At 38.3% G+C, this 18,092-nt stretch overlaps 1 protein-coding gene across 4 annotated transcripts in view; it reads right to left on the bottom strand.

The window, feature by feature from the left end:
- RANBP17 (RAN binding protein 17) overlaps nucleotides 1–18,092 on the bottom strand; it is a 310,647-nt gene that overhangs the window by 56,168 nt on the left and 236,387 nt on the right. For all 4 annotated transcript variants that reach the window (XR_008664360.1, XM_055325097.1, XM_055325099.1 and 1 more), the window contains 3 exons: nucleotides 15,182–15,285; nucleotides 9,415–9,503; nucleotides 1,759–1,866 (listed from right to left, as the gene is read on the bottom strand). Coding sequence is in view for 3 of the 4 variants with exons in the window: in XM_055325097.1 (XP_055181072.1) it covers nucleotides 1,759–1,866; nucleotides 9,415–9,503; nucleotides 15,182–15,285 (301 nt within the window). In the remaining variant the exon portion in view is untranslated. The remainder of the gene's footprint in view (nucleotides 1–1,758; nucleotides 1,867–9,414; nucleotides 9,504–15,181; nucleotides 15,286–18,092) is intronic.

Genomic DNA, 18,092 nt, shown 5'->3' with positions numbered 1-18,092 from the left:
GAAACAGAGAGAGAGAGAGAGAGAGAGAGAAAGGCAGAGGCACAGGCAGAGGGAGAGGCAGGCTCCATGCAGGAAGCCTGACGCCGGATTCAATCCTGGATCTCAAGGATCATGCCCTGGGCTGAAGGCGGCGCTAACCTGCTGAGCCACCGGGGCTGCCCCATCAGAGTGGTTTTATAAAAAAACAAACAGTTTTAAAATGAATCATACTCACATTTCTTTATTTGCCAGGTCTTTTTTCCACCTCTTGTTTAATAGATTTTAAATTATTACTGTGAAAAACCCAGCACGAGAGATAAAATTACAGCTGCAGTCCATACTCCTTCCCTGTCTGGATACCTCCCTTCCAACATGCAATTTAAGAGAAACTGATGAAATAGGACGGCTATGTGACAGGTAATTTGGTACAAAGCCATATTCACAATGACATATTTTAAAGGGGAAAAACCAATTAGCTTTTTGCAGTTTTTCTTTTAGCTACATCTTTGTTAATATTTACATGCAGGGTATCTGAATCTTTGCTAGTATGTGCAAATTAAAAGGTCAACTAGGTATTTTTTTTATTATTAAGTTTTTGACCAGGCAATTTGTAAGAAGTGTTGTAGTTGCAAGAAAATGTGTTATAATAGTTGCTATATGTTTCACTTTGAAAATATTTTTATTAAGTATAAATAACATACAGTGCCATATTAGTTTCAGAACCACCATGAGTTTACACCTTATACCTGTTACAACAGCTAGAGTCAAAGAGACAAGAAATAACAAGTGTTGGTGAGAATGTGGAGAAAAAGGAATCCTTGTGCACTGCTGGTGGGAATGCAAAATGGTGTAGCCACTATGGAAAGCAGTATGGAGGGTGCTCAAAAAATTAAAACTAGAAATAGCATAAGATCCAGTAGTTCTACTACTGGGTATTTACCTCCCCTCTCGCAAATGAAAACACTAATTTGAAAAGATATATGCACCTCTATTTATTGTAGTTGCTATTTAAATGAAAATGTTGAGCACACAAATCATCCACATATAAGCATATTGATAAAGAAGAAGTAGATAACTTAGGAGTCAAATCAGGGACAATCCGTGGGGCTTCTGAGACAAACTATGTGTCCATGAACTGCTCTGGGACTCAGTTCCCTTCTTCATAAAGGAAGCAGCTCAACTCAGAGACCTCTAAACTTCTCCTCTGCTTTAAAAAATCTATGCAATAGCAGTAAGCATGAAATTAAAAGTAAATTTGGGATCCCTGGGTGGCACAGCGGTTTGGCGCCTGCCTTTGGCCCAGGGCCCGATCCTGGAGATCCGGGATCGAATCCCACATCAGGCTTCTGGTGCATGGAGCCTGCTTCTCCCTCTGCCTGTGTCTCTGCCTCTCTCTCTCTCTCTGTGTGTGACTATCAAAAATAAATAAAAATTAAAAAAAAATATATTTAAAAAAAAATTAAATTAAATTAAATTTAAATTAAAAGAGCTCCCTTCCTCCATTTGTGCCTTTAAATATTTTAAGTAATGGTGGTGGTAGTTTTCCCATTTTTCCTAGTTCCCACAGTTCCCGTATACACCTAAGTATACTATGCTCTTTCTCCCAAGAGGTCTCAATCTTATGTCTCTAATTCTATTGCTTTTTACCAGTTTTCTTAAGATTTTTGGTTTCTGAGTTCTTGCTAAGCCTTGAATGTGCACCTACCAGGCAGGAAAATCTGACTTCCTGAGATGCTGCGAAAGAGCAACTGTTTTTTTCTCCCCCAGTGCACTTCTTACCTATTTTGCATCAGTTCTGCCATAAGTTTTAAGATGGGGGTGGTGCATGCTGGCTCTCCGTACCACCGCTCGATCGTCCTCTGAAGAATGGGAAGATACGTGGGGTATCTTTTAAAAGCCTGTTAAAGAACTTAAGGGTCAAAAGAAATATTGTTCCTGAAAATTAGCGGCACTTAAAAAGGATAAAAGGGATCCACGTTTGTTCTGTGTTTAGTATACAATGGCAATTTTATAAATTGCTCTCCCTAATCTGTACAGCTGTACATTTTTGGGGGAACTGTAAATGATCTGCTCTTCTCTGTAATATACCCCATACATTATGTTCCTTCATTTTCGGTATACACTATAAATAAAAGACACACCCTTTACGTATCATATAAGTAACACATTTAAAGAATTGTGCTTAATGCTGTAGGGAAGGAAAAGGAATTTAATGATGATAAAAAACATGTGAATTGTTAATTCAAATTACTTAAGAAAAAGTGTTGATTATGAAATTTTGAAAATGTATAAAAGTAAAGAGAAATAGTAATAATGACCCCCATGAATCTACCTTTCAGCTTAGAAATTATCCATACTATTCTTATTTTTTTTAGTTGTTGACTCGCTCTGCTTGGTCGCTTGGTCCCACTGCAGCTCCAAGGAAGACTGGAGATGTTAGCTCAAAGAAAAGCTTTGGGTGACTTTTAATGTGCTCGGGGTCAGCTAACAGTTAGTGTCACATACACCCAAGGAGAAACTCTCAAACATCCCCATCAATGGTAAGATGTGTATGTCTCTGATAAGTCAATGGCCAAGACATTAGTACCGGGACAACTCTGACTCACCTCCACTGGCCCTTTAACTGATAACTGACCTCCTCGTCAAACAGACATATAAATAGAAAATTAAGGCCAAAAACTGCAGCAGGGAAAAAGAAACCCAAAACTCTTGCTTCATTTCCTTTTTCTTTTCCTATTCCCTATGTCTCTCTCTTTCTGATGTTACCCAGTATACTTTTTTGTTTCAGTGAAAGTGCTGAACTGAACCACTGAATGGCATTCCTTCCCCTGTGGCAATGGTATATATAGATCTCCGTGGTGAAAAAGATCACAATTTTCTTCCCTGCTCTTAGAATACATTTCAAATTCCTTAGGATAGCATACAGGGCCCTTTAAGGTCCATCCCTGCGTACCTCCAGACTCATCTCTGAGTACTCCTGCCCGAACCATGGTTTGGCCATTCTTAATTCTCTACAAACCTACAGATGCCAACTCTCTTCATCTCCATTCCTCTACATGCTTCTTCTGCTTAACCTGCTTCTGGCTTGCAACACCTCGCTCAAGTTTCACTTCCCCTGGTTTGGTGAAACTCTCTTTTGTCAAAAGGTGTCAATCTCTTCCTCATCTACGTTCAGGGAGCACTCTGACCCTGTATCTTTTACAATAAACTATACTAGAGTTGCTTGCTTGTGTTATCTGCCTGCCCCAATAGATAGTTGAGTTTCTAAAGGGCAAAGACTGTGCTTCCACACCATATCCCTGCTTTTGCTATTTGTCCTCAGATATCAATACAGATGCACATTGGCCCAAGAAGCCTCACTGGTCACCCCCTCCCCCAAGATTTAGTTAGGTTTGTTTCCTGTGTATGGCTGTGGTCCCCTGTGCTAGTGCTTTCATATCTCTTTCTCTTTCCTATTATATTAATCGCTTTTTGAGGGCAGGACCTAGGCACCTGAATAGATGGACCTGGCGCCAAGTAGATTTCAGTAAATGTTTGTTGCTGTAAACCTGTCAACCTAAAAATGAGGTGTAGCATATTCAATTAGAACTATCTATTTCTTTTTAACTGTGCATTTCACTTTGTAGCTTCAGGAAATAATTCATATTACTCTGAATCAAAATAAGCCTTCTACTCCCTTAAGAGTGGCAAGCTCCCTAAAATAGCAGAAATTAATACTTTTGTCTCCCTAGATATACAATGGTAAGGCTCTGTGTTTGTATATATTGTATTTGTATATATTGAAAGAATTTACTTAACAAGTATTTACTGAAGGTATTCTATAACTGTCTATTCATTGTTTTATGCTCTTTGGAGACACTAGTGAACCAAACATTGAAAAATGCCTGCCCTCATGGAATTTATATTCTGATAAGAAAAGACGGAAAATAAACAAAAGACATATGTTAGAAAGTACTACAAAGGCAAAGAAGGTGAAGAAGGGAGATAAGGAGTGTGTTATGTATGAAGTTTCAGTTGGATAAAAATGAAAAAAAAAATGAAATCAATCAACTTAATTATTAATTCTATTTTGGCTATTGTCAGATAACTCACTGTTTTGCTTTTTCCATGTAGTAGAAAATATGCTATTTTTGATAGATCATAGATACTATGTGTTATTTATACTGTGCTAGGGGGAGTGGGGATCCAGAGATAAGTAAGACATGGCTTTTATTCTTAGGGAATTCATCCACAAGTCTGGGTAGCTGACATATAATAGGGATGCTCTGAATACCAAAATTCTGAGACAGTGTCAGAGGAGCAGAGGTGAGAAAACATTCCATCAAGAGATCTCCTGAGCACAAACTCAGTGATCATTAGTGGGAAAGCATCTGGAAGCCTCATCAGGAAACTGAAAAACTGAAAAGTCTCAGAATCTGAGAGTATCATAGGCATACGCAAGCCCCTTTGCAAGGCATTCTAAAAGCATTAGGACCATCATATTTTTCAGAGCACACTGCATTCACCATTGGAGAAAGCCGGGGGATATGAGAGGATGCTCCCTTTTCTGTGTGGAATGAGAGTGGTGCCAATTCTAATATGCTTCTGACAGAGGTGACTGCCACAGAGAAAATGAGTGATTACTGGAAAGCAGAGTAGAGGTCTACCAAGCAGGGAGGTTAAAAGGGCTTCAGAGTGAGAGTGCCAGACTCAGATTACAGGGTGAGAATCAGAACCCACTCTGAGTTTAATTTTCCAGAACATGTGTATATGGAAAGAAGGAAGGCAGGGGGAGCCCTTAGGTAGAAGAGGCACAGATCTAATTGCTTTCAACTAAACCATCTTGATGAATTCCTAATGTCTGCATCAGATAAATGGAAGATCAAAAGCGTTAATGATATAGCCTTAATCAGATGCCAAATATAAAAAAATGAATAGTATGAGGTTTCCTTCTTGACAACAGCCACCACGTATCCATCCACCCATGTAGTAGTTAGTATGACTTACTATGTGGGGGACCCCAAGAAAACAGGAAAAATGCAATTTTTTCCCTCTGGGATCTTATAATAGGGAAAGCACAGCAATATCCTAGAAGACAATAAAGGAGTTTTTCTTAAAACTGTTAGGAGATAGGGATGTGAGGATGTGGTTCCAGAACAGAAACAGCCCGCCAGTTCAGAGCTTATTTAACAGGTATTCCATGAAGGCAAATGCTGCTGGAAGTCTTTCCTTTCTCTCCCGTCCAGCAAATCCCTATTTACCTTTCAACACCTTTCCCAACTTTCACTTCCCTGGGATGCCTACATTTTTTTGGTACCAAAAGTGCCAATCTCTTCCTCTTACATTGTTCTTTTTTTTAAAAATTTTTTTATTTATTTATGATAGTCACACACACACACACACACAGAGAGAGAGGCAGAGACACAGGCAGAGGGAGAAGCAGGCTCCATGCACCGGGAGCCCGACGTGGGATTCGATCCCGGGTCTCCAGGATCACGCCCTGGGCCAAAGGCAGGCGCCAAACCGCTGCGCCACCCAGGGATCCCTCTTACATTGTTCTATGGTCCTTTGCATACATCTTTGTGACAACACATTGACTGTTCGTTAGTATGTCATACTAACTTTGAAAGAGCAATCCACTTTATTCATTCTTATAAAAAGCAGTCCTTTTAGTCATTCCTTGGCCTGGCACACAGTACCTAAGAAAATGCTTGCCAAACAGTGAATTTTCAGGTTTGCTTTCCTCCCTATTTCAGTCTGTCCAACATAGTGCCAATTGCTTTCTTCTTGAAATACAATTCTGATTTTCTAGCCAGTGGAAACAACTGCCTTACACTACCCCTGGGTAAAGGGTCTAACTTCCTTAGCCTGATATACAAGAGTCCCAGGCACCCTGCATTTCCAACCATGAAATAAGTGGTGTCTACAACAAAACATCTTTTCTACTCCCCTTCCAAAACCTGTGCAGAGGCCAAATGACAACCTCTTACTTCATAGTTTCAATACTCTATTCCTACTTATTTGGTAAGATTCAGGGAAAGAGCTGCACTTTGACAGAGCCCTTCCTGATTCCCCAGCTAAATGCAATCACTCTATTTGATTCTGTTGGTACGGCACTCATCACCTTCTATATTTTATTACAGGCATTTATGTAGGTATCTAACAGACTGTATTTAATTAGAAGCTCATTTTGGGGTAGGATTTGAGTCTAAGTAATCTACATCCCTCATGATATGTAGCACAGTCCTTAGCCAAATTTGCTGAATAAGTGAGCAAATGGGATTCCTTTGTCTCATTCCATATTAGGGAAAGGAACTAACAACAGTGGTACATATTTACTTTGTGCCAGACATGAGATTGGGCCCTTTATAGAAGTCAATTCACTCACTCACACTATACCTATGAGACAGGTATGATTAGCCCTGTTTTGTGGAAGAGAAAACTGATTCTGACACATTAAGCAAGTCACCCAGGCCCCATAGGTTACCTGGTAAAACCAGGACTGGAATCCACAACTGTTTTATTCTGAGGTTTGTGCTCTTCTATATACCTACATATGGTTTTGACTTGTCTTTGTATAATGTGTTTATGCATAATAATAAATAGCACCGATGACCTGACTGAAAACCAGTAGACTCAGAGATCAGATTATGATGATCATACACTTTCTTTTTCTTTTTCTCCAATTGCTGTCTAGATTTTTGACATTTCCATCTAGGTATGATCTGGGAAAAGTCTAAACAAGGTGACTAAATGCCTTGTAGGACTTACTATAAGGTAAAGTGCTTTTATATTGTCATGTTCTCACTATAGGGGCAAGGAAGTGTATCAATGATTCTTCAATTCTCCAGTGGTGGAACAATTTATCAACATGTTTGCTATGTAGTTTCAGGCAATTTAGTTTTGGAAGGACAGTGATAAGCAATGCAGTTTGTGTAGCGGTTAATGCAGTCAGTGTTTACAGAAATGTTTTTGAATTAAATAGCTAACCACTAAAATATCAAATAATCGCCATAAATAAAATGTATTTTGACTTTAAGATGACATGTGCTCTTATAGGACATTTCTTCTGCATGCTAAGGACTATATAACAAATTAAAGAACACACATTTATGTGGATAAAAGGCAAAAATAAACTTTCCCCAGCAGTAATGAGGGAATCATCACTGACGGTTTGACATATCAATATTTCAGGAAGAATAAATGACTTTCATAACCACTTTTTTATCATATACTTATTCATTTTTTACATTACTAGAATACTTGGAAAAGGATCTATACTTTATCACCTGAAACTGCTTAAAGTATTTCAAAATATTTTAATAAAGCTTTTTGAATTATCAAATAATGTAACTTTTAAACAAATTTTACTATTATTATAAATATTTGCTCTTCATCCCTTGCCCAAAGGAAAACTATAAATCTTGTCTCAACTGAATGAACACCATTTATCATATTCATTTTGTTGTCAATACAATTATGAAAAGCCTTTGGCCTTTTCCCAAGGAAGCTGATTTGCTACTGAAACTCAATTATTATAAGCAAAGCTGGTACCAAGCCATCCTGTTTGGCATCTAACACAGCTTCCTGCATAACTGACACTTTACTCTCCACCACTGACCCTTAATAACATCAACGTCTATGGTCACATGGAGGAGACAATAGTTTCCAGTTCAAAACAAAACATTAAGTCCCAAGGCCTTCCATTTGCTGTTGTCTGCCATCTGCTGGACGAAAGCTTCACTTCAGCTAGGTGCCAAAAAGGAGCTTAGTGAAGAAATGGAAAACAGACTTAATTAAAAACTTAATTACAATATGTTCTATGAATTTCAGGCAGTATCAATTATGGCAGATATTTATATTCTTTGACACCGAGGGGGAAAGTTCTGGACTTGACTCTTGGTTGGAACTGTGAGGAGGGAAACATGAAACAATAATTGCTGAGCATCCTAGAGTTGCAGCTTGGTTTCAAGATCACCAACAATTTTAAAGCACCCAAATTAGGCTTTTATGATTTTTCAAATAAATGAAAGTTTCTACTTTGTAAGCTTCTATTTATGTTTAGATAAATAAAAGATCATATGTAATTTCAGTTTATTCTTCATAGTTAAAAGAATTTTAGAACTTTCCATGCTAAGAACCACAGTCCCTGTAGATGTACTTTGTATGCTGATATGAAGACATGGTTCTTTAATGACATGGAAAATTCCTATCTCTAACCCTTCTATGGACACATATATCTGATGAAGTAGGTTTTAACAGAACTAAAAAATGTGAGTCAGTATTCAAATTAATGTTAATAATTTTTTTTAATGTGCAGAGTTCTCCCTAAAACTCCCAAAGAGTTGCTCAGATACCTTGTAGCTATGTTTTTGGCCTAATGTGGCATCTGTAGTCAAAGGCTGCCTTTAAGAAGTTTCTTTTGCAGTCTAATTTATGAAGTTTAGATAAGAAGGACTTGAAAGGAGCAACTAAGAAATAGTGCAAGTTAAAACGTAAAATAGCTAAGGCTATGGAATTCTTATGTGCTGTAATAGTTTTAGGCATAAAGACATAGAAATGTATTACACTTACATGACCTGTATAAATTGTCACTTCCTGTTAGAATCAAGGAGGATTCATACGATATTAGTAAAACAATATTAGTAGCAACTATTTATGACTCCCAAATATGTTCCAGACATTATACAAAGTGTGTTACCTATTTTAATGGTCACAGTGAGCCATGATACTGGAGGTCTCCTTTTTTAGATGAGAAAACCAAGATTCAGAGAGGAAGAAGACTTGCCTTGGTTTACAAGGTAAGTGGAGAGCTAGATTTCAAGTCTGGTCTGACACCAAAGTCCATGCTTATCTCACTCTTTGTAAAGAAGTATTTCTGTGGGGAATGTTTGTTTCTGTGTTTATTTATGTTGCTGTTTGTTTACTGTTTACTAAGCCTTGGGAAAGGAAAAGTCAGATTTTATACCAAAATGAAAAATCCTGACTATTTATTTCCCCTTTTTTCACATCCATTAATATTTTCATGGTAGTTAAAAACTGCAGCATGACGAATTAAGCCTCTTGGAGATAAAGTAACCTTCTCAGCCCTGCTAACTGAGATGGGAGTAGAAATTCAAATCTCCTCGAAAATGCCAAATGGTAAGATTCATTGATCATAAGTTAAAGATAGTCAGCCTGATATTCCCTGCGATCCCCACATGAGATGTGGGGGATGTGATTTTTAAGTTGTCAATATTTAATGGCACCAAAAAGTGACCTCTCTGAGCTGGGTCTCCAAATGTTGTGCTCAGTTATCTGCACTGCTGCCACTGTGCTGTAATTTTTAGCTGATTACACATTAGTTCATTTAGCTTTGTTTCCTCTTCCCTACTGTGCCATACTATTAAACGAAAGCGAGGGGCCTGGCATCCCTCTGTGCACAGAGCTGGTATTGTCACAGTGTAATAAGGATACATCCAGTCAAACAGCATGGTGTAGCTGGTCTTTGTGTTCAGTGCAAAGGCAATCCCTCGAAGATCTCTTGCCAGCCCGATCAACATACGCTGTCAGTGGGAAAGAGACACAGTAATTGATTTTCACGTTAGCACAGAGCAGATGGAGTAATAATCAGGCAATAATGACCACATATCTGATTTTGATTCATTAGCTAAAATGTCTCGCTCAGATCCCTTTCTACAGAAAACCGTAGACCCTTTTAAACAAACAGACCATCAAATCTGCTGACCAACTCTATTCTGCTTCTTATAAATTGATCTAAGTCATAATTCCAGCAGTTTAGGAACATTTAGATTCTTAATACACTTTGTTTCGGAATAATGTCCAATTAGAAAAAAAGGGACTTGGAGATTGATAATTCCACAGAACAGAGATGCACAAGGTCTAGACATTAATAATAGCAAATTTTAACCACATCGGCTTGCATGAAATCAGTCCCACTACGCAATCTAGAGTGTATCCTGGAAGCACACTGGCATTTAAAGATACCTCGTAACTTAGGACAAAATAAAATCGGCCAGGTGACCTACTGCTACCATGACATACTGAGAAGAGCATTCACATTCCCCAAGCAAAGAAGAGGTGTAAGGAAAAGAGATATATAGTGGTTTTTGGAAGGCTTGAATTTGAATCCCAGCTCTACTGCTTGACTGTCAGACTTAAGGCAAGGCAGCAACTTATCAGTCTCAGTTTTCTCATCTATAAAAGGGGCTAATATTGCCTCTTTCACAGAGGCATTGTGAGGAATAAATTTCGTAAATTTATGTAAAAATGCCTAACAAGTCCCTGACACGTACTAAGTGTTTCATAAATATTTAGTTTTAGAGACACAGGAAAAAAGTACTTTACTCTTAAACAAAAGAGATCTGACTTATACTCTGGACTCTTAATTAAGCTGTCCTTAGGATGATGCTTGGGAAGAGAAAAAGGAAACCCAGGAACAGATGCTAGAATGTCAGAACAAAGAGTACAAATAAACATAATTGCAAAACAAGGATAATTGAGATATGCAACTGTGACTTCTGAAGATACTGTTTCCGTAGAAAGATTCCGCCAGGAGATGGACTCTGAACTTTTCTTTTTACCAGATTTTCTTTTTCCTTACACATTGGTAAGAAATGAAAAGCTCTTTATAGGAAGGCCTTTAAATTACCACCAAGGACTTGGAAGTGAATCCTAAACCTCATCTTAAGGGCTAAATAACATCGCAAAGTAGCAAAGAACAGTTAATCTGTCAGAAATATCCGCAATTTCTGATCGTTACCCAACACTGTGCTCGATATAACCGGAAGTCATTTATAAAATATTTAGTTTTTAGCTGCCTATATATAAAATGACAGTAATTTTAATTTCTGAATCTGTAAACCTGAATTTCTGTTTCTGCTTCTTTAAGTGACTCATTCTTTTTCCTCTCATAATCTCACTGGTCCTTATTATTCTAGAATCGGCTCCTTACAGTTCTCTCATGTGACTTGGTATTTTTTTTTAAAAAGTCATTTTGCTTTTTATGTAACCCATTTTCATCACCTGGAACCTGTTCCCCTCTGTTGCAGCTTTCCACATTTCCTATAGCCTCCAGAACAAAATACGTCTTCTAAAAAGCCTTGGTATAATTCTATTCTGAGTATTTAGCTCTGCAGTCTTTCTACGACAGTGGGCTTTTTGGTCTGTTTTTATTACGAATACTTACAGGTTACAGACTACATTTCAAATAATTTTAAGTTTTCACATATACATCAGGCATGCACATTCAGCTCTAAACCGGTCAATTGGAACCATGAGTTACTTTCTTCATGCTTAGTGCAAAGGGCTCTTAAAATATCTTCAGACTATCTTCATCACATAAAAAAGGTTAACATCTATTTTATCACAAATTTTTCTTCTTTAAGAGATGCCAAGTTAATAAAAGTGCTCTAAGTGACTCGAATCTAGGAAATTACATCAATGTTTAATTTTAGAAAATGTTACAACACAGCAGAGAAAGCATGTAACAGTATAACAACTACCTATGTTTTCAATAGGACAGGAAAATGCGGTGTTAATGTAAGAAACAGATTTCTTATGTCCTAACAACATCTTTTATCATAGGCAGCAAGAATACTGTAATAATCTACACAGATACTCGCAACACTCGTACTTTCTTGGTAGCCAAAACATACCCAGCTCTGTTTTGAGGCAGGATGACTGTTACCAGAAGTTCAACCAGACTACTAAGCAACCTTAGAGAGCAAGAGGTTGTCTGATTGAAATTTAGGGAAGGAGGAGCCATGGTTCACCATCTCATTTAAAACTGTTCAAAGGGATTTATTTTAAAAGTTGCCTTTCTTCTACAGTTGGTCCACATTTGCCTGATGTGTAAAGTGGGAGGCTCATATGTTTTCAGTGAGGCTGTCTTGGGGAGCTGGGTAGGTCTGGGGTTTCTAATCTTAAGGATTCCTTCTGGATAGTTCAAGGAGAAACCGCTTAGTGCTTCAGTACGCTGTATGGTGAACAGTTGTCTGTGTGCCAAGTGTGAGACGAATGGGCCGGGAAACAGCTGAAATGCGGCTCCTTCCACCCTGACCCCCAAAACAGGGTTTCTAATGGAAAGTCTGACAGACCCTTTACTGTAGTGGCACTACTGGGGGCAGCTATAATATTATCCTCATAATTCTACTATATAATAACAACAAAGAAAAAGAAGGTGAAGGGTCATTGTGCTTTGTCTTTAGAATTAAGATGGCTGTCTTCATCCTTACAGCATACTCTTAATTCTGGAGACACATCTTAATAACCTCTAAATAGTTCCAACAAAAGAGCCGTGTCAGAGGAATGAGCAGGCCCCAAGGTGTTTCAACTGGAGTGTTTTCATCTGCCTTTATTGCTCTATCCCTCTCCAGAATTAAGGCAATAACCTGTGATAAATTATTCAGGAACTGCTACAGGGATCAAAGCAAAATCATTCTGTTAAAGTGCTGTTTGCAACATTTGGCACTTAGTGCGAAAACTTTTAATGTGCGCATGCTGAAAATCAAGGATTTTAAATAATTTAACGTTGTGGAGTTTTTACGAAGGGCCTAAAGATAGCAGGTTCCTATTTAACTGCTCCTCTTCCTCTGCGAAGTTTTCATTCATTTTCCTTAAACTCGATGACGTCATGGCCAAATCAAAAATGATGCATGAGTCAAGGGAGTACTGGACTATATTTTACTATGGACATGATTATAGGGGAAACACATATATTTTGAACTAATGCTTTAGAGCCAGGATTTGTCACAGCATTTTCTTTCTTTTTCCCTTTACTGTGAAGAGAAAAAACCCAAGACAAAAATTCAATGTTCTCTACAATTTTATTAGGACTAAGTAAGAAAACAAAGCTATAAATTTAAGAGTTTCGCAGCATTTCCTCCCCTCACAACCATATTTCAATTTGGCAACACAGGTCCTCGCTGCTTATGTTCATCCTGAAAGCTGCATTTGAAAAATATCTATAAATAGGGAGTTAGAAAATGCTAGTAAGGGTTGCAAATTAAATGAATTTGGCAGTCCTGCGGCATTTTCATAGAGATATTTTAACAGCATCACCTCCTGTGGATTGGAATACTAAATACTTTATTGAAGAACAAAACAGAACTGTTTTTATCTCTAGTACTTGCAAAATGAAGTACCTGAAAGCACTTTTGCATGTATTATTTATTCATCATGATAGAAAAATAGCCTTAACCTAATAAATTACATTTAAAAGCATTTAGTGCAAAAGTTTTGTTTATGATAAAGCAACAGATTTAGTTCTTTATCGGTAGCTTAAAGCACCAAGTTTTCTTTATACAAATTAGACAGATGGTGCTTACAGTAGAATTTACTAAAGGTCTGTCACAACAAATGCAGCCAAGCTGCATATTTAATCACTGCAGAATCTTGTCTACCTGCAGCTGCCAACTGCTAATCCAATTTCCCTGATAAATGTGGCAAGAGACACGATCAGCAATAAAGAGCATCTAACTCCATTTTCCTGCAGGGCGTCTTTTGATGAACATTTAGGACGGAAGCACGGAGTGCACTGTGTGGCCCTGGTTCGTGGCAGCTGCATGCATTCTGAGGCACAGTTCTCAGGTTACTCACTTAATTCTGCCACTATCATTACGTTGCTATTGATCTCAGTAGCTGTTGCCTACACAGCATTACTCTAGATGAAGCTGAATCAGGCAGTTATCATGCATCAAACTTGCTCAAAAGCCTGGAGATTTCCCCTTAATTACTTGTGATTTTATTTGCAAATACCGTTAAAGTGTAATCAAGCAGTCACTTTCCAGGGTCGTTAAGAACTTGCTGGTTTAGGGATATATCACTAGAACTCCATTAAAAATGACTCTAGGAAGATGGTTTCTATCAAAGTAGATGGGATTCCATCAAAATGGGCTTGGAGTATAATGAAATCTTCAAATGAGATAAATGTAATTTTTAGAAAGATGGTGTTTTCAACTCCACTGCTTCTTTCTGATATAAAGGGCACCAATAGCTTTAGAGCTGCAAAGATGTTGTTGGTCCTTCAAAATATTTGGAAGACACCTAAAAAATACAGCTAACCTGAGTAGAAACTCTGCTAAAGAGTTTTAGCAGGACTATGAACACAAAATCTCTAAGATCCCTTTTGGTTTTAAAATTCTATGACTACCGCATGTTGATAAACATTCATTTCAAAAACTCTATTTCAAAAGGTATCGCATTTGGCTAATTATTTTTTGGTAGAAGAATTACACTAAAATAACTACCACAGGCCATTGTTTTACTATCTGGCTTCTTACTGCTAATTTTTTTTTTTTTTTTTTTTTTTTTTGGTAGAGAGAGGAGAAGCCATGCAAAATGACGGTTAATATTTTCGACTTATTCCAAATAACAATAAAATATGACTCGAACATCACCGACAAAGGTGCCTACATCCTCTAGAGTACATTTATTAGTCTTTTAAAAATAATAATCAGTGTCAATCTATTTAATATAGCCCAGATACATTATGATTTCAGAAGATGCTACTCCTATTTTGCAGATCTTGTGTTCCCCACCCCCCACGTTAAAATATGGAACTGTTTTGTCACAAACAGCTTGCTGCACTTAAGGATTTTACTAATAAAACATAATGTTGTCTTAGATATTATGACTGTTGCCACAGCTGAACTGACTTGTCAAATCAATCCTAATACGGCTCCCACAGGCACATAAAAACCTTATTTAGCTATCAGTTATCCTAATCACTTTGTTCAGTTTAAGAATGCAATACTTCAAGACCAGCTCCTATTTATACATATATGCCTAGCCATTTAATAAAGTCTTGATTTATATAAATTCTTGTTTAAAAAAATATTTAGAGATGTAGTGTTTTAGCATGTGTATGTGTGTGCATTCCTCCATATAAATATGTTGAGGCATACAGTGCAGGGTGGATAAGGGAAGAGGGATGTTTAAAGCAGTGTACCCATGAGAAGTGTTCTTTTAAAGATACTAACTGCCACAAGAGATAAATCATCTGATCGTAAACTATCCAAAATCACTCGTTGACCTCAAAGTCAATTTGTATAAGAAACTAAAGAAGTACTTACATGAAAAGTACAACTCAAAGCCACATGAAGCTGAGGAGGCAAGAATGACGAGGCGTAGAGCACATACAAATATGCAGAAACCTTTTTGTGGATCTAGATAACCTAGAATGAGCAAAATCATCTTTCATCACGTTTAGGAACAAACCCACCTTTACATCTTCTTGTTTAAAGTTGTTGTTGAATATTTGTAATATTGTTTCAAAAGAGACGGTAAGAGGCAGCATGAAATTCTCAAATTCGTCTTCGTCTTCGCCTATTACAAAAACAAAAGGGTCACCATGGTTTAAAATGCATGCTATTGTACATTAGCCTAGGCAGCGAGTGCTTCATTCAGCCTCAGAAATGTTCCTGAGAAGGGGTCAGCCTGCATTCACACTCATGCTGCATTCTGTACTTTGTTTGGCTCATTGAATATTCTGGTGTTTTGCCTTCCTTCTCTTTTGCACCAAATGAAATACCAAAATTACTTATCAGCCTTTTTTTTTTTTTTCTGGCTCTTTATTGGATCAAACAGACTCATGCCCCAGGCATCTCAGCCCTTCAGTTCTTGTGCCCCCAGAGCTTCCCCAATGCCTCAAGGAAAGCCTCTTTCAAAGCCTCAGAGACAGGGGATCTTTTTTTCCCCTTCTCTTTAGGTGCCAAGGCCCTAAAGGGCTCACAGACTCAGGTGCCCAGATAGCTCTAAGTTATTATTCCCTTTTATTTATGTTCTCTTTTATTAATTTGTTAAATAGATAGCAGGGAAACTTTTATCTGCCAAATAAGATGGGGTCCCTCATGGGTCATTTGGATTTTAAGTACATTCTCCATGGGTTTTAAGTACACTTCCACTTGCACTAAGCTTCCTTTCTTTATAGAACTGAGCCATTTACTATTTTTTTTTGCCATTTCCTCAAAGATTCTATCAAAGCAGAATCTTCACTTCAAACATGGATATGCACAAATCGCTATTTATTATTATTATTTTTTTAAATTTTTATTTATTTATGACAGTCACACAGATAGAGAGAGAGAGGCAGAGACACAGCCAGAGGGAGAAGCAGGCTCCTTGCACCGGGAGCCCGACGTGGGATTCGATCCCGGGTCTCCAGGATCGCGCCCTGGGCCAAAGGCAGGCGCCAAACCGCTGCGCCACCCAGGGATCCCCTCGCTATTTATTTTTTATTAAAAACTTGTATTTGAGTATAGTTGACAATGTTAGTTTCAGGTGTACAACATAATGATTCAACTTCCCTACAGTTACGCTCTGCTCACCACAAGTGTAGCCAGAATCTGTCATCACACAACACTATTACAGTGTCATTGACTATATTCTCTAAGCTATGCCTTTTTTTAAAAGATTTATTTATTTATTTATTTATTTATTTATTTATTTATTTATTTATTTACGATAGACATAGAGAGAGAGAGAGAGAGAGACAGAGACATGGGAGGAGGGAGAAGCAGGCTCCATGCCGGGAGCCTGACGTGGGACTCGATCCCGGGACTCCAGGATCACGCCCTGGGCCAAAGGCAGGTGCTAAACTGCTGAGCCACCCAGGGATCCCCTATGTCTTTTTTTTTTTAAGATTTTATTTATTTATTCATGAGAGACACAGGCAGAGGGAGAATCAGGTTCCGTACAGGGAGCCTGATGTGGGACTCGATCCCAGAACCCCAGGATCACACCCTGGGCTGAAGGTGGCACTAAACTGCTGAGCCACCTGAACTGCCCTAAGCTATGCCTTTTATGCCATGACTTATTCATTCCATAACTGGAAGCCTATATCTCCCTCTCCCCTTCACCCATTTTGCCCAACCACCCCCCTTACCTCCTTTCCCTCTGGCAACCATCAGTTTGTTCTCTGTATTTATAATCTGATTCTGCTTTCTATTTGTTGTTCATTTTTTTTACATTCCAGCAGAGTAAAATCATATGGTACTTGTCTTTCTCTGACTTATTTCACTTAGCATATTACCTTCTAAGTCTATTCATATTGCAAATGACAAGATCTCATCCTTTTTATGGCTATGTAGTATTTCATTGTGTGTATATGTGTGCATGTGCGTATATGCACCACATCTTCCTTATCCATTTATTTATTTATTTATTTATTTATTTATTTATTTATTTATTTATTTATTTATTTATTGTGGGGGGGGTGGGAAGAGGGAGAGAACCTCAAGCAGACGCCACACTGAGTGTATGGAGCCCAATGCGGTGCTCCATCTCATGACCCTGAAATCAGAACCTGAGCTGAGATCAAGAGTTGGATGCTCAACCTACTGAGCCATCCAAGTGGCCCAAGGGGATTCTTTTCTTTTATTTTTAAAAATATTTTATTTATTTGAGAGAGAGAGGGAGTGAGCATGAGCACATGAGTAGGGGGGAAGGGCAAAGGGAGAGAGAGAAGCAGACTCCCTGCTGAGCAGGGAGTGGGGTTCGATCCCAGGGCCTGGAGATCATGGCTTGAGCCAAAGGCAGATGCTTTAACCCACTGAGCCACCCAGGCGCCCCAAGGGGTTTCTTTTAAATGAGAGCTGATTCTCTCCTTCATCCTATGCCACAGGGAATTGTGAGCCCCCCACTCTACTGATCAAGAAACAGGCAGAGAAAGGTTAAGTGACTTACTCAAGGCAGCATACTTAGGAAGTAAAACTATATGGTCCAGACCTCTTGATTTCCATGCTATCAGTTTTTAAGTAGAGCATTCGAGAGGAAACAAGATGTCAGAGAAGAGTCAGTGGTTCTTAAGTTTGGTCCTTGACATAGCAGCATCAGCATCACTTGGGAACTTATCAGTTGTAAATTCCATCCCAGGGCTACTGAATTAGACACTCTGAGGGTGGGGGTCCAGAAATTTGTTTTAAGAAGCCCTCTTGGTGATTCAGATGCATGCAAATATTTGAGAAACACTGGTCTATACATCATTCTACAGATAAGTAAACTGAGGTCCAAGGTCACATAATACAGGTCAGTGGCACAATCATGTCTTCAGACTGTTAAGGGGTGGCTGATGTGGCTAACCCTGATCTTCTGTTACTTCTCTTTCCCCTTTAACCTTATGCACTTTGTTTCCA

This window comes from Nyctereutes procyonoides, unplaced genomic scaffold (genome assembly GCF_905146905.1).
Source record: "Nyctereutes procyonoides isolate TBG_1078 unplaced genomic scaffold, NYPRO_anot_genome, whole genome shotgun sequence".
Lineage (NCBI taxonomy): Eukaryota > Metazoa > Chordata > Mammalia > Carnivora > Canidae > Nyctereutes > Nyctereutes procyonoides.
Note: the sequence above shows the minus strand (reverse complement) of the source record. Positions and strands in the feature narration are given on the sequence as shown.